The 24528-nt window shown below is 46.1% G+C and overlaps 1 protein-coding gene across 1 annotated transcript in view; it reads left to right on the top strand.

Annotated features, from left to right (window-relative positions):
• The first annotated feature begins 3462 nt into the window (after nucleotides 1–3462).
• cacna1bb (calcium channel, voltage-dependent, N type, alpha 1B subunit, b) overlaps nucleotides 3463–24528 on the top strand; it is a 114304-nt gene continuing 93238 nt past the window's right edge. Inside the window, exons 1-3 of the mRNA XM_060037966.1 lie at nucleotides 3463–4572; nucleotides 6410–6515; nucleotides 9534–9673. Of these exons, the coding sequence (XP_059893949.1) occupies nucleotides 4295–4572; nucleotides 6410–6515; nucleotides 9534–9673 (524 nt within the window). The 5' untranslated portion in view covers nucleotides 3463–4294. The remainder of the gene's footprint in view (nucleotides 4573–6409; nucleotides 6516–9533; nucleotides 9674–24528) is intronic.

Below are 24528 nucleotides of genomic sequence, written 5' to 3'. Positions count from 1 at the left end.
GGTCGCCAGCAATTTCATTTTGATTCGCTTGAGGCCAGCAAATGAAATATGGAAGCAGCTGTGCATCTTCTTCAATGAGTTCAAAATCTAGCAGCTGTTATCTAGCCCTCCTATCTATGTTGTTTTTACAACTGCGGCAAAGCTCTTCCAAAAATGATACTGTACTGTAAAATCTCAAGAGTTCAAAGGGGGTCTGGCCTTGCTGGCGGTAACCATGGTAACCGATGCCTACGTTTACATCCGTTGTCCCCGGTGACACCATCAGCAAGTGATGAGAGAGGACCAAAGACAGGAAGTCCCTGGGGCAGGCCTTGTGGAGGCCTCTAGCTAGCCGGTGATTGCTCCTTTCCTGATTACAAAGGAAACAGGGGCCAGAGACCATCATTTAATCAGAGAAAGTTCAGCTCGACGGTTGAAGACGTTTGGTTCCCGATAACAATTTTCTGTACTTTAGCTATTTCCGCATTCCAAGAGTGGGCAACTGGCTACACAATCATTCTGGACACCCTGTGGTTATAGGAGCAGCAGTGCTCCTTAAGGGCTTTATAAAATACGTGCATTTCCACTTTAACTGTGTTTTACATTGGATTTGTATTGCCACACACGGTTATGAAACGAAACGTTCGCCGCCACTCCAGATGGGACGAGGGGCTCTCCACAGTGGAGTATGGTAAGAGAGGAGTTTTGATCGCTGTATTTTTGTGTAACATTTGAGCATTTTAATATCACATTTGAGAATATGTAAAATACCTACATTTTGTAAAACAAATAAAAGGTAGGCCTACCTCGACTTTAATATGGTCATGCAAAGTAGGCTATGTTTCAGACAACAATGTGAATTGTCTGTATAGGCTACTTTTTGACCAGAAGTAGGCTATGTGGTTTTTCGATAATATGCTGTTTTTGTGCCACCTGCCTATATTGTCCTCACCCTTTTCAAATAAAGACCAAACACTTTCAAACATAGGCCTAGGCTAAATATCAAACGGACACCACTTGATAGCACTTTGACACTCAACTTCCAATTATGCTATAGGCTCGGCCATATATTGACGTAGCAATGAATATCTGAAATCTATAAATATTTTTTATGAAAGTAAGCACCCCGGGATGTATGGACATACATGGAATTTAAATAAGGATGAGCACTAACTTCATCTGTAGACAAACAGTTTATTTTGAAATGTGTCCCAGCCCTAAGATCGTTTACATCCAACAACTGGAAGATGCTTACTTTGGGCTCGGGATTCGAAGAGACGTGGTCTCAAACGCCTGGTCATCAGCAAGCGGTGGTCGACGCGCTCGAGGAGAAGGAAGACTCGCGTGGTGATTCCGAGACGTCACGGAGAGCGGAGGACACGTGTGCAGAGCCACATCGTTACAGCAGCGTAGTACAGCTGGGCGAGACGTCCAGGCCGGCGCGAGGGCATGGCGTGCGTGTCATGGTCGAGAGACATGAGGCACTCAACAGCACGCCGTGGTCAACCAAGTGAGTTCACTGCTTTTTGATTTTTCGAGGATACTTTGTCCAACATTAGGGCTCCTGCCTTCCCTGTAGGCTACTGTAAAACCACACGGTAAATACCACAACGACGATACATTTCAAAATAAATGGGGAAAAACGCAACAAAAGTTGGCCAAATATGCCCCAGAACATAATATGACCTGATACAAAGAGATTAAAAGAATAAACAATAACGTAGGCCCCCGGTAAAACACCATGTTTTTTTCATTGAACTACACAGAAGCCGCCAACAGATTGGTTCTTGTTCGAGTCGGAGTGAAGGACTCCGTAGAATAGATCATCTATATTTCCTTGGCAACAAGCAGCCTGATCCGATCAAAATCCCAGATCAAAAATCCATTTCATGATGATCCAGACCTGTGGACAGGGACGTGCACAGGGGGGTTGCTCAGGTTGCTTGGGCAACTGCCCATATGCCCTCCTCGACTCAGGTTGCCCTTCCGAGAAAAAAAAAAAAAAAAAAAAAAAAAAAAAATCATTTAATGGATGCAGAATTTCATGTAGGCCTAGATAAAAAAAATCGCCACTCGAAACATTTCATAAAGTAAGCGTAGCCTCATTCAATTCCGTTCGGGCACTGAGAGTGAAAGTCAGTAGGGGGAGGGCAAACTCTGCCGCGCGGCAACAGCCGCTTTTGCCGCCTCCCCTCTGCCGCCCTTCCCTCATTGAAATGAATGGAGGCGGCGAGTTGCCGCGCGGCGTGTGAAAGCTGCTTTACGTAGCTGCAGCGCTGCACGCAACCGGAACACCGGCACCTGTGAGACGACTGCCTTGATGTTGTCGGAAAAGGTGCATTTGAGATGTATAACAAACAAACAATCATCGTCACGTTTTATGAAATGAATTACAATCTTCATAAATCCAGGCTCAGTTTGCCACGTAACGTTCAGCCTAAATAATCAGACAGTTAGCTAGCTTGCAGACCCGTTATCACATAGTCTACACATTTGTTGGTGGGCAAACTAAGCTACATGTCTGCTGATAGTTAGTTTCTAACATTTCGTTTTAACAAGAAGAATAAAAGATGGAAGTAATGCATCACATGAATTCTTTCATTCAAAATGGTTCATGCCTAAATCTTATCACTATTTTGGGTATTGTTTGTTATTGTTAAGTGAAGCCGAAATGCCCAGTAAAAAGAGGAGGATTCAGGAGAGAGAGAGACAACTAAAGGAGGCAGCAAAGAGGAGCACACCCTGTCCGAAATCCGAAATCAGTGTGGTCAAGAGCGGCTGTCTGACCTCCTCCTGCTGTCCATAGAGAAGGACATACCAATCGACAAAGAAGAGGTTCTGAAGGCTTCTCTTTTGAAGCTTTGCATTTTTAATATGTCAATTTGGAGAAACTTATCAGTGACTTGATAGGATGTTGTTTAATTATGTTTGTGTTCATGTTATGTTCTTCTTCTTCAAGTCATGTTTTTCTGCATGATCGTTAGTAGTAGTTATTTCAGTGTTTTACTTATTTGTATTAATATATTAATAAAGACCCTTTTATTCTCAGTCCTTCATATAGCCTGTCAGTTTATTTTATTTTTTTTGGGGGGGGGGGGGGGGGGGGGGGGGGGGGGGGGGCTTTTTTCAGGTCAGAGCAACTGCCCCTCAAAATTCCTGTGCACGTCCCTGCCTGTGGATATAGCCTTCCTCTGAATTGCCTAGCCTACTAAACGATATTCAACACATAAAGACGTCACTTAACATTCGACTATTTTCATATTCACGAGGAATATGTTTTGGAGTTAATTTAATAGCTAATTTGATCAAGCATTATGATGTAGACTGCGCAGTCTCTGTCGTCATATAATACGTTTTGTGTTCCCTTGAGAAAGATAGGCCCTGCCTCCTAATGGGAGATAACAATTATAGTGGGAAACATGCTATTAAGGGACGTTCATAAAAGCGTAATCATCATGGAACAAATCCTCCCTGAGAACACCAACATTATACATAGGCCACTGCTCACATCGTGCTGTAGGCAAAATAGCCTACCTGCCGTGGAAGTCTATTGTTTTTATTTGTAATTTGCAACCAGTTCTAGTATCATCAAACGTTGTGTGTCTTATAAAACACCGGTTTCTCGCACATTCACTGGAGAGTTAGCGAGTGTTTGTGCGCTCGCGTCACCGATTGGCCCATTCTGGTCACATGCGCTCATTCTAGTCTAGGAGGGTCGCAGAGCAGCCCCCATACTGAGAGCGACCGAGCAGAAACCAGAGGACCATGTCTCCTGCTCGATTGCTTTCTTAGAGATATTTTTTTTTGCTGTCAAGCTGAGGGAGGAAGAAAAAAAAGACTGTTTTTTTGTTCCACGACATCAAGAACGGAGCGTTTCGTGGGACTTTCAACTGGTGTTTTGCATGCTGGCATGGTTCTGTCATCTTTAGACAGAAGCGATGGGTTTCCTTCAGCGCGATCACACCCCGATCCGGACTTGAGATGGATCTGGCTGAGATCTGAAATGAATCTTCAGTAGTCTCCTCCATCGACTCAAATCGCTCCCCTCAAGATTTTGCGTTCAAGGGCAAACTTAGGCTACTTTTCTTTGTTTTTTAATTACCTCGATTCCATGGAAGATGGGTGAATGGGGAGGAACAACAGAAAAAGATTTCCATTGAAGCAGATTTTGTTTGATTTCCTCAACCAGCCTGTTCGTAATAATCACCAATGCTCTGGCTGTGGTTTGGACCGGCGTGCTGGTTGTGATGCTTCTCCCCTCCATTTGCATTGACACACGTTTGGATTCTCCTTGTTGGATCTGTGCGTTCCCAGAATGGCTCGCTTCTCAGAAGATCTCCCCAGCCGCTATGGAGGAGGTGGTGGAGGCGGAGGCAGAGGTGGACCGGGCGGCGGGAGAGGGGGTGCCCGGGGTGGCGGTGCTCCAGGGGGCCAGAGGATGTACAAGCAGTCGATGGCTCAACGAGCCAGGACAATGGCCATATACAACCCCAACCCTGTCAAACAAAACTGCTTCACCGTCAACCGCTCCCTGTTCATCTTCCGCGAGGACAACCTCATTCGGAAGTATGCAAAACGAATCACCGAGTGGCCATATCCTTAATATCACCCTTGACTCGGTTCAAGAGTGAACCGAAGTGGTGTCAAACGTGTTTGTATGTCGCTTCGAGCTTGGACAGAAGTGTTGATTGTGGCGTGTGTCAACATGAGCGTCTAAGCAGACCAACACAGGGGTTTTACTGAGATGTATAGAAGAGACAACTCGTCTATAGCCTCCGCTGAGTTGTAGTTAGATGTTTTCAACAACTCCTCTTCAGACTCGGTTGAATGGCCGCTTGTAGAGCACCGCTTTCCGCTTGCCACTCAACGCACCTGTCGCTTCGTATCTGGGCGTCGAGCAAAGTTAGCTCCTCTTGTATCGGCTTTAGTATAGCCTCTTTGTTTCTGTCTTGTGTCGCAGCCTTGTTCACCTTAAAGCCCACCACATCGGAGCTGGCTTCGCCTGTGTGTTAAATCGTTGCATAGGAAGACTTTCGCACAACTTAAGCCTGATACAACATCGTAACTGTCTGCCCGAATAGGTAACGACGCTCCTAACTTACGTCGTTTGGTTAGCGATGTGATGATGATGAATTGGCTAACCGTACGTAACCTAATTCAATATTTTGAGATGAATAGCCTACATAGTTTCGTGACTAGCGCCCATGATCAACCTCGCATAGATGGACGAGGTACGCAGGGTATTTTTTATTTAACAAGCGTTTAGTCGTGCTAACAGATTTAAAAAAGAAATTCTTATTTATATAAGCCTCCGTCGAGTTGGGACCGTTGCTCGGACGTCGCTAGAACGCCTCGTACTGCTGTCCGCGGTGCTGAACGCGCCCACGCGTCCGCGCGAGCCGAGGCTTTGGAGCAGAGAGGGCGCATGACAAACGAAAGCAGACAGCTGGATTTTGTGTGTGTGTGTGTGTGTGTGTGTGTGTGTGTGTGTGTGTGTGTGTGTGTGTGTGTGTGTGTGTGTGTGTGTGTGTGTGTGTGTGTGTGTGTGTGTGTGTGTGTGTGTGTGTGTGTGTGTGATAGTTGCAAGAGCGTTCACCCATCAAATGAAAAAAGAAACGCCTATACATTTTTTGTCTATCCGTGGCCTTCTTGCGTTGATCTGTTCTTCCTCCTCTATTCAGGGACTCACAATTAGGACAGCAACTGCTCTTATCACATAGGCTACAGTCTACTTAGATTGTTTATTCAAACCAGAGCTGTGCTTGTTGTATGACGCTGATACAGAGTGTTTGTCTCCTCTTAACGGCCCTAAGGTCTCCCAATTCCCTTTTCACTTATACTTTGCAAACGTTTGTCTTGCATTACCAGTGGGAAATTAGCGTGAAAAAAATGGATTTCCCGATTTCCGAACGTTTGGAAAGAGATTAAGTGGGCCAGCCCTGGAAAGATCAGGTGTCCAATATTTGGATTACCCTCAAATGTTTTGAGCTTGCCCTGGGGCACGGGCCAATGTGTTTTGTGCAAGTATGCCGAAATATCAATATTAAATATATATATAGTCAGACCAGTCTAATGTTATAGTGGTTTCTAAATAGGGGTATTATCCCGAGAACAATTTTAGGCACGATTTCTTTTCTCCAATTCCTGGAATTCCCAAACTTTGAATATTGATTAGATATTTCCCATTTATGTTTTCAAGTTATTTGATTGTTATTTTCTTAGATAAGATCATATAAAATAGTTTCTCTTTATTGAGATACTAGAAAACAGAGCAATTGAATTAAGAAGCAACAGAAAAATCAACACATCATCAAAAAGCACCACGGCCCGCTATTATTCCCTGACCACAGTGTTTATAATCTACATGACCGATGACTGTTGATGGAACTGAGAAGAGCATTGTGTTTCCCTTAACTGCACTCCCTCCCACTCCCTTCGAGTACATGATCCTCTCCACCATCATCGCCAACTGCATCGTCCTCGCCCTGGAGCAACACCTGCCCGTCAACGACAAGACGCCCATGTCCGAACGGCTGGTGAGTGTCCATCTTGTCTATCAATCCCGTAGTAGTGACATCACAAATGGGAGTGTCCAGACAGTTGTAAAATGGATGGATCACATTCTATTGATGAATTAATCCATCTATCAGTCAAGACTGCCAAGTGAACAGTATCCACTTGTATATGCTGATCTATCTATCGTGCATCTGATGGGACTGGACAATCCCATTTGTGATGTCCCAATTGGGTTGATAAATGGCTTGTTATTGCTCTTAAGCATCACACCTTGGGTATCAATAGAATGCCTTTAAAAGTGGGACAAATGTGTTGATTTTGAAATAGCTTGTAATGGCTAATACACATCACACCTTGTGGTCAATCGGGGGCCTTTGAGTTACAGAAACACTGGACTGACATCTCAGATCCATTTGTTAATTCTTAATGGTAAGCCGTGTTTAGGCCGTGTTTAGGCCGTGTTAAGGCCGCGTTAAGGTCGCGTCTAGGCCAATCTCTCTCTAAAACATCTGCTAAATTAATTAAATAGATAAAAGTGCTTTGCTGCACGCCACACCAAACAGACACTTGTTTAGAAACAGAATCATAGTTGCGTTCCACCGATGGAGAAGTAAGTAAGGACAAGTCCTTTATTCATCCCTTTTTAGGGGGAAATTCTTTCTCTGCATTTGACCCATCCGGGTAGCCGGTGAACACATACACATACAGAGGTCCACACACGTGGGGTACACAAATACAGGTGCACACGCAGGTACACACATGCAGTTGCACACATGGGGGCACACCGGCACTCCCGGAGCAGTGGGCCGCCACGGTGCAGCGCCCGGGGAGCAGGGGGGTTTCAGGTGCCTTGCTCAAGGGCACCTCATCCGTGGAGGTTCGGGATTCGAACTGGCCACCTTCCGGTTACCAGTCCAACTCCTTAACCAGTATGCCACGGATGCCCCCAGAACATCCCCTCCTCGTGTCTGACAAGTCCCTGTGATCTCCGTCATTCTCCAAGCAAGCTCGGCAGATGAGCGGATCTTCTTTTTCCACCCAAGGATAGAAAACAAAGTGTGCTACTTATCTGGCATCAGAGAGTGTGTGGTTCATTAGAACACGACTACTTTACTCTCTCTCTCTCTCTCCTTCTTCCTCCCCGTCTCGCAGATTAACACGACGAGTGCTCTTTTAATTAGAGAGCCGCATCCTGCTATTATTTATGATCCTGCATAAACAACGCTGCCGCCGTTAAGTCTCTAAAGTACGCGGCCGGCTCAGACCCCTTAAAGGATCTCAGATCCATGGCAGGTCTTTAGCGCCCGGGCCTTAACGCCGCTTGGTACACAAAGCATCTATATTCCTCACAACCATTTTAGATGTATGCATAATAGATGCTAACACACTTCCACTGCCGCCTATAACAGCATTCGTCTATCCAATTCCTAACCCCCTTCCAGCTAAATTATTACGCAACACCTCTTGATTGTTTTTGTCTAGGACCCTAGTGCACGTAGATCGTGTGCTCTGCTGAAGGCCTGGTTATTATTCTCCATACGTCCATGCTTCCAACACCCTCAGACGCTGACTTGAGGCCAAACTGTACTTCAATGTCAGAATGCAGCCAATGAGATGCCGTGGGTCTCTACTCCACTGCTTGCATTGATGCCTCCGTGTCCACGATTCAGCGGCGTCAGGTGTTTTCTTATTATGTGAGGATCATGTGTCATGCAATCACCCATGTCGCTTTCGGAGAGGTAACACGTAAAGTATAGAAAAGTAACAGACGAGAGTTCGGTGCTGTGAATCCTTAAACATGTATTTGACTTTGCAAAGTGAAGAAAAGCCTTTGCTGTTGGTATTGGAATGTCAAACAAAGCTATAATCTGTTTGAACACAGTGGAGAATCCAAGCCGTCTGTTGCACCCAGAGCCGTGTCGATGCTGGGTTGGGCTTCAAAGCTCAACTCCATAGGAGTACATCGGAAATTCCAACACTGAAAGCTTAACATGGTTCGCTATGGCGGGGGGCTATGTGGGCTATGGCGTGGACGTACAGACTCACAGGCCCAATCCCATTTCTACCCCTTACCCCTTCCCCTTCCCCCTCCCCCTTGTTTTGAAGGGGTAAGGGGAAGGGGTAGGGGGTAGAAATGGGATTGGGCCACAACCTACCTCCGCAAAGATTAGACGTAAAAGCATCACATGGGCCCTATCATTTGGGCCTTCAGCAGCATGAATCCAAGCATTACCTGGTCTTCAAGCTGCTGAAGGCACCCATCAGATGTCCATCATTGCTCTAAAACCTCTGTGGATTATGTGGGATCATCCTCCATCTAAACGTGTCTGGGCCAGGTGGACGTTGGTGTTAGAGATTGGCTTTGGTGGGGCTGGTGACGAGGTTGTCACCGTGGTTGTCACTGTGGCTGTCAACGTGGCTGTAGTGGTTCTCGGGCCTGTCATCACACTGGGTTACAGGGGCGTGGGGGAAATAATGTATTTGTAGTAGTGGCACACACATGCACGCAATTACACAGGCACTTACACACTGCACACACACCGCACACACACCACCTTCTCGATCTATAGAGAGAGAGAGAGAGAACTGTATGAATCCCATACGGCAAATTCAGGGCATATTAGAAGACTTCATCATATAGAATAATCTGATATGATGTATACTATATTTTTTGCCCTCAAGCACAAAGAAGCCCCCATCAAGTCATTAGTCCTGGTCATCTTACTCAGGAATTAAATAGGAGACCTCTTTCTCTCTCTGGCTTATTCTCTTTCTCTCTGTTGGAGTGTTCACTTCATTAGCCATGCTCTAATATTTAACAAAAAGATCTCCCTCCTTCTCCTCCCCCTCTCTCCTCACTCTCCGCTCTCTCCCTCCACCCATCTCTCCTCCACTCTCTCTCTTTCTCCCTCTCTCTCTCTCCACTCTCTTCTCTCACTCCTCCCCCACTCTCGCTCTTCCACGTCCTCTCTTTCTCCCCTCCCTCTTCTATCCCCCCCCTCCCTGTCAATCACCCCCCACCCCTTTCCCCCATGCAGGACCACACAGAGCCCTACTTTATAGGAATATTCTGCTTCGAGGCGGGCATCAAGATCATCGCCCTGGGCTTCGCTTTCCACAAAGGCTCGTACCTGAGGAACGGCTGGAACGTCATGGACTTTGTGGTCGTCCTCACCGGGTAAGTCCTCCGTCCCGTCCTCCCTCCATCACTCCCTGCCTCACCCGATGGCCGCCGGCCCTGTCAGCTTGAGAGGGACGGTATGTGAGAGAGAGAGGGAGAGAGAGAGAAGGGCAGAGAGAGACAGTGAGAGAAGGGCAGAGGGAGGCTGCGATAGGGTGAGAGAGAGAGAGGCGGGAGTGAAACTGGGCTAGATAGAGGGGGCGAGAGGTCAAGAGAGAGAGAGAGGGTGCGAGAGAGTGGGACTAAGATGCTTTAGGTGGACTAAGAGAGAGGGCGAGATGGCAAGAGAGAGAGAGAGAGTGTGTTTGTGCGTGTGTTTGTGTGAGAGAGATAAAAGCGTGCTTTCTTTTGTATGTGCTCTATGCCTTGAGAGTGTATACTGAGCTCTGTGCAGCATCACTCCAATTGCTTCCCAGGCATGTGAAAGTTGTTGTGAGAAAACAGACCTACATAACCGTTTTATTCAGAGAATTTAATAATAATGGAAGAGCTATGAGAGGGCGGGATGAAAGCATTGTTGGTTTTGCGGCTGAAAAGCATTTTTTAGTCTCTGTTCTCGTGTCGTTTACTCCATGATAACTAAACATGATGATTAAACATTCATGATGATGTCATATACTACATAATACGACATGATAATTAAAGATTCATGATCACTTCCTACACTACCCTAAACTGACATCGCCAGACCAATTCGCAAATGCGTATTAGTCTGGAATTCTCTCAGTTCATTTCCAAGGAGCTTTCTAGATGAGCGCAGATTACAATTCTATTTTTAGTAAATTAATTTCATAACTCCTCATAATTTCACCTTTCTTTTACACTTACTCAATGCACCTGATTTTATCATCTTTGAATCAAATCTTAATTAATTCATCTGCAAAATGTTTGCTGTGTTTCAATTATTACGTTGGCAATACGTTTTCCAACCGTTAGGTTTTCTTTAGAAGTGATGTAATGGTTTGACCTTTGACCTTGAACAAGGTGTTGATACTGCGTGTCAAACTGAGACCTGGCAGGGACACTGCACGATCCTTGAGGTTCTGATGAAGGGCAGTGCTTCTCTCTGTCCACAAAGTCTGTAGACTCATTGAAATGGTAACTACACAAACCTAACTCAAAATATAAAACAAAGCACAACACAGTTACCCTCTGTCTCTCTCTGTTCTTTATCAATGTATTGATTTCAAAGCATTGATTATGTGTCAGGGAAACGGCATGGGGTAACAAAGTACTGTGCTATGCACACACACCGATCGTCTGAACATTCAACCAACAGACCAACCAAACAAAGCGAACATGCAAATGGCTGAAACGTCTTTCTGAGCAAGACACCTATTTCACGGATAAATCTTTCATAAAGCACCGCTAGTCCTGGTGTCGACGGCATCGATGGTTTCAGATCTGTTCCTATCACGGCTCCCTGTCCGCCAGCATCACCCCCACTGAGCCATTACCCTCCGAGCCACCACCACTCTCATCATCACTACACTCATCACAAGCCTTCACTCCTTCAACACCCTCATCACCACACCCTACCACCACCTCATCATTACCCCCCTCATCATCAACCCACCACCACCACCACCATCATCGACATTGCCACCCTCCTCCTCATCACCAACACTACCACCAGCACGATCATCCCTCACCATCGTCATACCTTCAACACCACCCTGATTCTCACTTCTCAACCCTCAACCATCGTCGGACCTCACTCCACCAATCATCAACCTCAACACCACCATTATCCTGAACACAGCCTGGACACAGCCTGAACACAGCCTGAACACAGCCTGAACACGACCTAAACACGGCCTAAACACGGCCTTAACATGGCCTAAACACGGCCTAAACACGGCGTAAACACAACCTAAACACGGCCTTAACACGACCTAAACACGGCCTAAACACGGCCTAAACACGGCCTAAACACGGCCTGAACACGGCCTGAACACGGCCTTAACACGGCCTTAACACGGCCTTAACACGGCCTTAACACGGCCTGAACACGGCCTTAACTCGGCCTGAACACGGCCTTAACACGGCCTTAACACGGCCTTAACACGGCCTTAACACGGCCTTAACTCGGCTTAAACACGGCTTAAACACGGCCTAAACACGGCCTAAACACAGCCTAAACACAGCTTTAACGCGGCCTAAACACGGCCTAAGCACGGCCTAAACACGGCCTAAGCACGGCCTAAACACGGCCTAAAAACTGCCCCAACACAGCTACCGCTATGAGCAGTGTTGTAGCTAACACTTAGTCCTATTGCTGGTGGTAGATGGAGGAGCTGGTAGAGATTATTGTTACAGCATCATTAGCGCAAGGGCTCTCGCTCTGATTCATGATGTAATTAATTGCAATTTGAAAAAATCAATACGCAAATAAATCAGGGCGAGGGATAAACGCTGAAATGAATGAGGATTGAGGGGGGAGCGAAACAGGAACATATTTCTCTTTGCATTATGTGTAAACACATCCAGCATTGCATGACCAGACTTTTCCATTCCCCTAGACTGGGCCTGTTTCCTCCGGCCTGTATCTGTCCCAGGAATGTCCATGTTTCAAGATTATTTTTTTTCAATTAGATGAATACATTTTTAATCGGCAAAGATTCTAGCTTGCTCGTGAATAATAATTTAGAGGCAGTTTGTTATTAGTCTCCTTCTGTCTGATAGGCTTTGAAGCGACCTGACTATGTGGGGGTCTATATATCGACCTTATAACATAAGCAAGAATGACCGATCATAAACATTATTTAGGCGTCATGGTCAACCATTGGGAAAGTACTGCCCGATTTTCTACTACAGTGCTTCATTTACATGATATCAATAGGCACATAAAAAACGTGTCCCATTTATTTAATTCCAGAAAGAATAACATCAGATATTATGTTGATATGTTGACCGCCAAACTGCATATTTCCTCTTCTGATCATCTTAATCTAGCAACAACCTAGCACAATATGTGACCGATCTCTTAAGTTATTTAGACATCACTGGATAACCACTCTGCAGATCAATCCTGTGTGTGCGTGTGTGTGTGCGTGTGTTAAATATTGAACCCTTGTTATCAATATTTAAGTTCCTCATTGATTTAAGCCGTCACCATTGTAATTAAGGCAAATGATTGAAGTGTAATTTTGAAAACCTTTTCAGACTGGGGAAATGAATCGCAAAATGACTTTGTATATATTGATCTATTAAATCATGTAGCATTACAGCAACCAGTAGTGTCATTACTCTACCTAAAGATCAATATTATCACTACTAGCTAGGTTGCGTTAGTCAGTTTGGTAACCTTGGACTAACAATGCCAGTATGACTCGAGTCCTAATGAAAGACTCTGAATAGTAGCCGTTCAGAGCAGTGGAAAGACTCTTATTAGGGATTCCCCACTGAGGGTCCATGAACCAGAGTGGGCGGTGAGAAGGATCCGGGGGGGAATGTACAAATTGGGTTTTTAGCATTTCTTTTTTAATCCGATATTATTTAGCTAGTTATATTCTGTGCCATTAAAGGAGCATTTCACCGGTGGAGGCATGATGTATTGAAATTGGGTCCTATATGTAGTCAAATAATTAAATACAATTCTAATTTGGTGCCGTCTTGACCGAGAAAAGGCAGAAAGTGACTTTTTGGCGCTTGTGGATTGAAGACAACAACTCCCACCATGTACCACGATGCACAGCTTCGCTGGCCACTCCCGCTGATCTAGATCAGTGGGTCCCACCCCCTAGTGCTTGTAGTCTTACGAGAATCCTCCCCTCTTACAATTCCTATTTACTTCTACGCAAAAATTGTCATATTGCGTCATCTTAAACAGGAAGTGTTGGAGATCGATACGGATCTCTCCAGTCCCTCCAGAAAATAAGGGAATGATGCACGACCATTCAAAAATATGAATGGGTTTCTAACGATACAAAGCTTAATGGAAATGGGTGAAGTTTCCCTTTAATGAATGAATGAACTCCAGTTCAAATGAAAGGTGGTTGGTAGCTATCATATATTGCTAGTGTAGGCAATTAATTTTAAAAGCGGTTTGTCATTTTTGTTGAAATTGTCTTTAAATACGAATCAGTGAATTAAATGCTTTGTCAAAGAAACCGAAAAAAAATCTGTTATCGGTGGCTGTCTCAGGCCTGTAATAAACCCTTCCTCTCACTGGCCCTGACGAGATGATGGTTGTCCTAATGGTCTGTCTACCTACCCGCCTACCTGGTTTCACTCTCCCTGTGAACTCCTTGAGCATGACCACAGTCGTCCATAAGGCGAGGCAGACCTACTGCCCATGAATAGCAAGCGAGTCATGTGTTTTGGGAGAGTGGCTTTGGAGGGAGGACTTAGAGGAGGGGTGGGATCTTTTTCAGTTGGATACTTTCGGAATCTAAATTACTCTGGCTGATTTCTCTGAATTTCCATCCCTAGCAACAGTTAAAGCGCAAACTAAATTTGACTTACTACCACTGTTATATTCCAAGATTCTTTCTTTTAATTACATTTGTAATGCTTTATTCATTTCCTCCCGCTCCTCAGGAGTGTACTCTGTCACGTGACAGATAAGGATCTTTTGTCGACTACTTTAACTGTAGCTGTTTGAAAAAGTATACTATTTTGTCTTCAGTGAGATTTCAAAAATCAAAACCCCATTCATAACGGACTGTATAATTATTGAATTAATGATGAAGATATAAAATAAGACAATACCAAATCGATCTCTGAAGAGTGCCGGCTAGCAACTCCAGGACAGTAGAATAAAGTACAAATTTTAAAACTACATAAATTAGTAAATAATAATTATTAATCAAGCAAGAATAATTTAAACACAGTTCATCAACCAACCAATCCTCAACCTTGCCCTGTCCATCTGTCCATTTCCTCCTCCATACACATCCCCCTCCTATTCCTGACTCAGGTGTGGGGGGGTGTTCGGCATCACTAGAGAGCCGTGTGTGTGTGTGTGTGTGTGTGTGTGTGTGTGTGTGTGTGTGTGTGTGTGTGTGTGTGTGTGTGTGTGTGTGTGTGTGTGTGTGTGTGTGTGTGTGTGTGTGTGTGTGTGTGTGTGTTTACTTCAAAGTTCCCCATTTCCTTTCATCTGTCTTTGGTAGCAAAATGGCCGACACAATAGGGGGGGCTTCAAAGTATTTGTAGAGCGAGACCGGGTGAGGGGAGAAGCGCGGGGATGGGGGATGTGGGGGTCTCTTTAACCCCTCCATGCCCCTGCTGGGTGAATAAAACGCTCCCTTTCAACAGCTGCCAAGAAGCTGCTGTCTGATCGCTACACCCCGGCCCTCTTGAACAGCTACAGGTGTACATGGAGATCATCTGTGTGTGTGTGTCTGTGCGTGTGCGTGTGCGTGTGCGAAGCAATAGCAACATAGCCGTGGTGACGTCTTAATTTCCCCATTTCAAAGTGTTGTGTTTCCTCTCTGATTGATATGAGACCTATTCATACCCTTCACCGACTGCCGCAGTGACGCACGGTGTTCTATCTTTCAGCACAGTCTGCCAGCACACTTTGGGTTTTTTTTTCAGTTGGGCCGATGTGACGTCCGTCCAGTGTGGAATATCTTTCTCTCTCCATTGCACTGGGTGCCCCGGTGGTACAAATGTGGAGGTGGAGGTGGAGGGGGTGGTGGAGGTGGTCTTGGAGGGGTGGAGGTGGTGGTGGAGGAGGGGTGGAGGTGGCAGAGGAGGGGTCGAGGAGGAGGGGTGCAGGTGGAGGGGTGGAGGTGGTGGAAGAGGTCTGTGTTGGGAGGTTGAAAGGTGGGGCACCAGGGCATGCTGGGTTTTCTCAACCTAATGTCAGTCCAGCTGGTTCTGGATGGGTGCTTTGTGGATGGAGAGAGAAGGAGAGGGGGAGGGGGAGATGGATGGATAGGGAGAGGGAGAGCCAGTGATGAGGAACGGTGCGCTGGTCCGATAGCGGCCGCTACATCTTCAACACACAGAGGAGTGGGGGGAACGGTGTGTGTCTGTGTCTGGGGGCTGAGGAGAGGTGATTGCACTTGAGCCAGAAGATTCTGGGTCCCAACCACAATGCCTGTATCTATCACGCACCGATACCTACAATCCAATGACATGAATCGAAGTCAAACTCAATGCAAGCTGCATCAGACAACAGCGTCCACTAAACGACCCAACAGTGAACGTTAAGTCATTCAATGTAATGTACTGTAAATCCTCCCTGACGTGAGGGTACGACCGTGCCCCAAAACATGACGCAAACTATCCGAGTTTACTAACAGAAAACGCAGGCGGCCGATGGATCCAGACAGCCTGTGTTCACCAGGGCTGGTCCAATGAAGCTGTAGTTCTGAGGGGAGATCCTAGCAGACAACAGCGGCGGAGTGTCTGAGGGATCCCTACCAAGCTAACCAGGGGCGTGGCGGCGGCGTTCTGATGTACACACACCAGGCTCCCGGGTTGTAACGTAGCACTGCCCAGAGACCGGGGGTTCAATTCCCTGGTTAGGGAGTATGGTGTATCCCTTGTCTTCCCTTCTCTGCTTGACGAGATTGATGCAGCATCTATGCTAGCGCGGGTTGTTATTCATGTTGAGATTGGTATTTACTCGCTTAAATGTTAGATGTTAAACACTTAGATTGATGGAGGGACGGAAGGATAGATAGATGGATGCAAGGATAGATAGATTGATGCAGGATAAATCTAGATAGATGGAACGATAAATAGATAGATGGATGGAAGGATAGAGGGAGATAGATGGATGCAAGGGTAGGGTAGATTATGATAGTGTGGACACTCATGATCCCACACACACACACACACACACACACACACACACACACACACACACACACACACACACACACACACACACACACACACACACACACACACACACACACACACACACACACACACACACACACACACACACACACACACACACACACACACACACACACACACACACACACACACACACACACACACACACACACACACACAGAGAGAGAGAGAGAGAGACCAACAGCTGTTACTTCGAAAAACAATCCAGTACACCTCATCACAAAAAGAGCTGCAATTCCTGCTAAAACACTGTTCAAGCTTCTCCCCAAACGCCTAATAACAAATTTAACTTTCTTCTACAGACAGTGGAAATTATAAATTTGATATTTTATCTCTATGTTATGCACTTCTGGGCTCCAGCGTTGAGAAATCATTCATCATAATTGCTTGGTCGGAAATTGTGGAGTTTATCTTTTCTCAGGTTATTATGAGTATTGATGACTAGTCTTTTATTTTTTTATGTGTTCATATTTTTTCTATCTTGACAATAGTAGTCTATGCCGCTTTTCCCTGTTATAAAAAAAATACCATAATTTAGTTTAAACAGGTGTAACATAAAAAAAATTGACAGTCTTCGCAAACCACTTTGTGAATGTTCTAATCTGCTCCATCTCACATTGCGTCTTTTTGTATGATGGAAGTGTCTTTTTGGAGGCACTGCGACGTCACGAAGAAGGTACACCAACGCAGAATTTGTACGCTAATATATAGCATACCCTATGTATTGGTACATATTCAAATAGCTTGTAATGGTTATTCATCCACACACCTTGTCATATAAAAAAGGCCTTTTAACAGTTATTATAGTCACATGTAAGCAGTAGAGTGTGTGTGTGTGTGTGTGTGTGTGTGTGTGTGTGTGTGTGTGTGTGTGTGTGTGTGTGTGTGTGTGTGTGTGTGTGTGTGTGTGTGTGTGTGTGTGTGTGTGTGGGTGAACCATAGTGGTTACGTACAACGTGTTATGAAACTAGCTTGTGTTAGCGCTGACAGGCACATGAAGGACCGGAGCAGACATCCGTCAAGCGCGCCAGACAGACCTCTGCTGCTGCATTTGTTCAGAGACGCATGCACTCACGCTCAGAGACATGCAGACACACGCGCACCCCAGCTCATACACCTACACACACACACACGCACACGCACGCACACACACACACACACACACACACACATTCACTGACGGATAAACACACACACATCCACATGCACGCCCACATGACGCAGTGTCTCTGGGGTCCCGGCTGCCAGGGTTCTAGCCATGCGTTGAGCAAAGTGTTGCCTGAGTGTCCCCATTCTGTAGGCAAAGGAAGTAGACCGCACCAGCTGAATGTCGGGCTGGCAGGTTCCCTTCACGCATGACTCAGCACTCAGCTAATTACCGACATCATTGTTGTTTTGTGATCAACAAGTCGTCCAGACGAAAACACAGAACAAACAGAGGGACTGTATGTCCTGTTTAATCAATATGATGAGTTCTTCGGAAGAATGCAACCAGTCAGCGTGAAGAAAACGTTTTATACCCTTGGAGATATTATGGATAAGGGCAAGACATCCTCACAGAAAAAAGTGATATGGCTGAAGATCAACAAGATATAGATGGAAAATAAGTATGTGAAATTTCTAACCGCAACCTATCCCTTTAGCAGCCCTTGCTCAGAAAGTTACTCCGAGCTTTGTTTGTTCAATTCCTTGGACGGTCACAGTGCTCAAAGCCTTCTTGATGTGGTATGTGGTGATGAGGACTTGAAATGTTTTCATTCAGAGAGAGATCAGTACAAAAATGAACAATACAATTTATTGTTATAACAACATTTGGCAATTGGACACCCTCACGATTTTCTTCACGGGATCCATGAAGTCTGCTGGGAGTTGAGATTCACTGATTGAGGCTAGACACTGGTGGTGGTGGTGGTGGCGGTGGCGTTGGCGGTGGCGTTGGCGGTGGCGTTGGGGACTATGGATGGAGTCTCTTGGCTCCGGAGGACGCCGTCTCTTTCTCTGTAGACAGATGGAGCCTAGTCCCGGGGGGGGTAGGGAATGGCGGAGGGCTCCAACGAGTCCCAACGAAAACCACAGACAAGCATGAATGAGAGATGTAGATATACAAAACCGTCAGATGTCCTGATTGGTCATTGATCGGAGAGGATGAGAAGGAGCCTGCAATGACTGTGGTGAAATCAAGTACCCAGACATCGATAGATGAGAAATAGAAGGGGAATGTGGTCTTCCTGCTTTAACTTCTGCTTTAGCTACATTAACTTAAAGACAAAACATTTGAAAATGTTGTAAATGTTTTCAAGTGCAATCTGTTCCAATATATGAATCTCAAACAGGGGCTATGAGATGTGGCGTGTAGTACTCAACGCTCGCATTAAATAAAGTTAAACGACCAGCCAGTTGGAAAGGAGGACTGTTGTTGACCGGGACACTAGGCTGGTGGGCTGAGCTGACCTTCCACATACACTACAACAAACACTGGAGGGAGTGGGGAGAGGGGTGCTGAAAGCAGCCAGTGGGGGGGTCAGAGGTCAGCCAGCTAGTTGCACAACAGACTCAACGCCACCACAGATCTTCTGGAGTGTTCGAGCTCTGACATAACTTCCATGACCTGACCTCTCGACGGACCATCATGGACAATCATGTTGGATTACTTTACCATTCAGTGTCTTCTTTTTATGGACACGTCATTTAGGAGGTAGTTGAAAGTTAGAGTATCTTGCTCAAGGAGCCCTTCAGGTTAGGTTGAAGACTTGGGGCTTCCCGCATGCTTTGTCCTCTTTGTCTATTAATAGAGATGTTAGGCATTTGTGTCAGTGCTGCAAGGCATTTGACATTACTTTTAACATTTTAAAAGTAACATTTTGCAGACCTGACTCCACAGTTGTTATTTAGTAGTGAATCATAAGGTGTGCCTCTGGTCTGTGGTGTCTAGTACCGCTGTGGGTTGGAGGGGATGTGAACCAGCAGCTTGAAGGAAACTGTAAAACGATGCTGATTCCAGTCCAAACGGTGAAGTTATTTCCTCACTGACTGTTGTTGAGTCTTCCTCTCTCCCCATGCATCCTGTCCTGCTCTGTTAAGGGAACATTTCTTGATGGCGACTCATGAAGTGTTGTGGTTTGGGACAGAGGTTGGCTGGCCTCAGGAGTCTGCAGTAACAGTCACAGCATGGACAATACCTCTGGTTGGCTGTTGAATACAGAAAAATAAAGATATTGTTTTCGATTGCGACAGAGAACTCTAGACGGAACAACAGGAGTGGTTATTCCTGAAGCCCTATTGTCTTTTCTAGCGTCTCTTCTTCTCAAAAAGGAAAATGTGAAGATCTTGGTTTAGGCTTCAGTACCAGCCCATCTATCTTGGACGGGTAAGCTGCGACCCGCGTTGTGAAACCTCACCCAGGAGAGCGCTCGCAAAGCTCAAAGGCACACAGATTCCACCGCCGCCTGGGTCTTAGAGCTAGAAGGCTTCTAAACCACGCTATCAGCCGACTCCCAGCTGTTTTCTAACAACGCCTTGATATGTGTTGCATCCAGGAATATTGCAGGAGCACATTTTATAAAGTTGTTTACACTTGATTGCATTACTGATATGTGATACACCGTATCAATGTGATGACAAAGCGAGGCCCGCCAGGCCTGGAGCCGGCATGACCCTGAAGATGGTATACGGTGTGAACACCCTGATTAAAAGCAATGAAATGGCAGCCGTTTGACTCCCAATGGATGTGAATTAAAAAAAGCCTTTGATTTTCTTTTTATCTACCATTATATCGGACTTAGATGTTCCATTTGTTAGCTTTAGCGCACCATTCTTTCCAGGGATTGGGCATTAGCACACAGAGGGTTTTTTCCTCGCATCGAATAAACAGATGGATTCCACTTAAAAAACAGCACAACAAGAACAGCTCCACGGCGATACTTCCAGCATTGAGGAGAAGCGCGGGGCCGCTTCAGCCGGGCCCCGTATCCGTAACAGCGCCTCTCCCCGGGGCCCTCTTCGGTTCATCTGGAAGCAAAACACTGTGAATATTGAATGTGCCCAGAGTCCGTTTTTAGTCTCACGGCCCAAGCGCCTCCATTTATTCCTTCTGAGTGCTCCTAGGAGGCCGACCTTAGCGGCGCAAAGTGCACAGCCCCCTCCCCGTCCACTTCCCTCCCTTCCTCCCTCCCTCCCTCCCTCCCCACCTCCCTCCCTCCCTCCCTCCTCCCTCCCCACCTCCTTCCTCCGTCCTCCAGCACCTCTATGGTCAGCGGCTCTGTCTTAATGGAAGTGGCTCCCCTGGGTCTCTTCTGAGCCTAAGACCTGTACGACAACACGGGGGGAAAGTGGCTTTTTGAGCTGCTCACTGCTGGTGGCTGGGGGTCTAGCAGAGAGCGATGCCTGTGACAGGGGGGGGGGGGGGGGGGGGGTTCGGAGATACTGGCTTTGTCGTTTCTTTCTGTCTTATTAGATCTGTCACAAGGAAGGGGCTGAGGCGCACTCTTCCTCTGTTCCTCCTCTGTTTATCTTTGGTTCATCCTCTGTTCATCCTTCCTTCTCTCCTGCATCCCTTTATTCTCTTTCTCCTGGATTCCTCCTGTCTCCCTCACCGCTCTCTCTCTCTCTCTCTCTCTCTCTCTCTCTCTCTCTCTCTCTCTCGCTCTCTCTCTCTCTCTCTCTCTCTCTCTCTCTCTCTCTCTCTCTCTCTCTCTCTCTCTCTCTCTTTCTCTCTCTCTCTCTCTCTCTCTCTCTCTCTCTCTCTCTCTCTCTCTCTCTTTCTCTCTCTCTCTCTCTCTCTCTCTCTCTCTCTCTCTCTCTCTCTCTCTCTTCTCTCCCTCTCTCTCTCTCTCTCTCTCTCTCTCTCTCTCTCTCTCTCTCTCTCTCCCCTCGTTCTGTCTCACCTCTTCCTCCTCCCTTCCCTGCCCCTGGGTCTCGCCTCGTCCTTTCCATCTCGTCTCGGTGGTCAGACACTGTTCCTCCCGTTCCCTGAACTATCAACCCCGTCCCGACACCCTCCACCCCAACCAATAACACCTCCTCCTCCCCCACCTCTGAGGCTGAGGAGGTGGGGGAGTGCGAGACGTGCAGGAGGGCCCTCGAAAGATGTTAGCAAAAAAAGAGCAAAATGAAAGACTGCGACGTCTCTGCGGTAACGTCCACCGACATTATGTCATTATGGATGTCGGCCAGACCCCTCGTGAACATGATGTCATCAAAGTCCTTTACGTCCCTCCTCCTCCTCCTCCTACTCATCATCATCTTCCTCCTCGGTGGCGAACGGTCTCTCTCGCTGCGTTAGCCAATGGCAGAGCCGGGTCACTGGCCTGCCTTCCGCTCGCGCTAAATCACCGCTCACACTCTGCGAGGCGTGCGTTGGCGGGGGGAACGCCGGCGTCCTAACGCCCCGACCGCATCGTGTCACGTGGCGCCGCGGCCCTCCCCCGTACAGTATGTCAAGTCTGATGACCGCAGTCGTTGTCGTTGTCTCGGGGCCTACACATATGTAGACCACACATCAGAGTTTGCATTTCCGTGGCCGTTAACAATAACACCCTTCTCGGCTGGGTTCTGTCAGCCACATTTGGATTTCTTTTGATAGATATTTTGTATTCGAGAGTATTGCTGAAATTAAGTTAAAACATGGATGAATAAATAAGTAAATAAATAAATAAGCAAATAAATAACGAGAGTGCTCTCCCTGACTGAGTCCTGGACTGTCATTGATTTTGGCAGAGAATCATCCAGGCTTACTGCCTTTGTGGCAATTTGGTGCTCGGCTACTGGCCCAGCACCAGGCTGAATAGACTAGTGTGTGTGTGTGTGTGTGTGTGTGTGTGTGTGTGTGTGTGTGTGTGTGTGTGTGTGTGTGTGTGTTGGGAAAATATGAGAATAAGAATAAGAGGAGCCGAATATTGGGTTAAATTATCTTTTTAAAACCTTACAAAATTGGAATCTGTTTTATGGTCTCTCCCTCCTTCTCTATGTACGTATCACTGCCCATCCCTATCTTTCACTGCCCCTCTTTCTATCTGTCCCTTTCTGTCTCTCTCTATCATGCTCGCTGTCGCTCTCTCTACGTCTCTATGTCTCTCTCTCTCTGGTTGTTTCTGTTTCTCCAGCTGATTGGTTCTTGGGTTATTGATAACATTCTATGGCCTATTGATACTAGCCGCTCCCAGTGGGAGAGATGCTGTTGTCATCCATGCTCAATTTACCAAATGCCATTTACACACTACAGCTGCTCAGCCCACTTTACTTCGTGTGTGTGTGTGTGTGTGTGTGTGTGTGTGTGTGTGTGTGTGTGTGTGTGTGTGTGTGTGTGTGTGTGTGTGTGTGTGTGTGTGTGTGTGTGTGTGTGTGTGTGTGTGTGTGTGTGTGTGTGTGTGGCCTGACTACAGGTACGTTAAAAAACATTTCCAAGAACAACAAGAGAGATGTTAGCTTGAGGATCGTGTATCCTCCTCCTCCTCACTCCTCTTCTTCTCCTCCTGCCACCTCCTCCTCCTTCCTCTTCTAATCAACCTATCCGCCTCCTCCCTCCCTCCTTCCCTCCCTCCCTACCTCCTCTTCCTCCTCCTCCCTGTCTTCCCCATCTCTTACCTCACCTCCTGCTCATCCTCCTCCTTCTTTTCACTCTTCATACCGTGGAGCAGGCCAACTGTCGACAAACACTAATCAATTAAAGCATTTGTGTTCTCTTTGACGAGTAAATCAGTTGACTCCAAACCTCAGAGCACACGACTTGATTTTTGGCTGGTGTTTTATTGTCGGTCTTCCGCCATGTTTTCAAAACTCATACATTATGGACCATGGGGAAAAAAGGTCTAATCAGCTTTTGCACCTGGGGTCCAAGATTGCACTTGGAACCCTTAATCACTCTTTCCAGCTTCACTTATAATTGCATAATTAGTCCAATTTGTTCATACTATGAAAAGTAAACTTTCCTCAATAATTGCTTTGTTGCTTCAATATTTCCATGGGTATAAATGATCTCGTAGGAAACACTGGGTTTATGCTCATTAACACTGTATGATGCCCTATAACGTAATTGTGAAATTATTGGTCATATTGAAGAAAATTTGAAGAAGGAGAAAGAAGAAAATGTCCTTCATCTTTTATCCTCATGTGGCAAAGCACATCTGGTCCAAACCCTCCTGGAGCCACTGTAGAAAAGTATTTGTTTATCTTACGGTTTACTGATCTTCTTCTTCTTCTTCTTCTTCTTCTTCTTCTTCAGACTGCACCACGGTTGCCTGTTAGCATGTCGGCAACGCTTTTTACCATTCTGAGTACTGTCCACTCTGTGGCCGAATCTCAATTTGCATTTCACTTTACGGCTAAAATGCGTACAATTTTATGCCATAGTCAAAAGCCTTCGACGTTGCATTGTTGTAAGAGGCTGACCTGGCCAACGTTTTGTGACTAGGGTGTTTCTGGACAAGCTTTACATTGACGGCCGCATGCCAGGAACGTCCTGACATTAGAACCCAAAGTTAAATGTATAAAAGCATAGGGCTGCTGTGGCGGTGTGTTAAAATAAATCCCACATCTCAATATATAAACATTGTGCATTCAACAGATACTCACGCTCTGAATTAGTATTATCGACTGATGGTCAGCTGTATTGATAAAATGTGTTTTTTTTAATCATGACTACACGGTCCACAAACGTTATTATGTTCAATGTTTTTTACTCTGAAACAACCTTGGAAATAGAAAAGAACCACGAAACATTAAAATAGAAAACACACTGTTAAGTAATGCTCTACATCAAGTCAATGGTGTATTATTATCCATTATATGAAATCACCCCATTGAAGAAAAACCCTATAATTTCCTCCTGCATGACTGCACATACATTCATCAACGTCCGATTGTTGTGCTTCCATCAATTAAGTAGGCTGGGCACGAACCTCCAAGCTCATGTTTTATTTGCTCTGGCTTGTGCCCCTGGCCCCTCTCCCTCCCAGACAGATCTCCAGCAGACCTGGCCGGATCGGTGCATTCGCAACTGTTCATCCTTGTGGGCCAGGTCTGATACGTTGGCTGTA

Source organism: Gadus macrocephalus, chromosome 19 (assembly GCF_031168955.1).
Source record: "Gadus macrocephalus chromosome 19, ASM3116895v1".
NCBI lineage: Eukaryota > Metazoa > Chordata > Actinopteri > Gadiformes > Gadidae > Gadus > Gadus macrocephalus.
The sequence above is the reverse complement of the archived record's forward strand: the minus strand, read 5'-3'. Positions and strand labels throughout refer to the sequence as shown.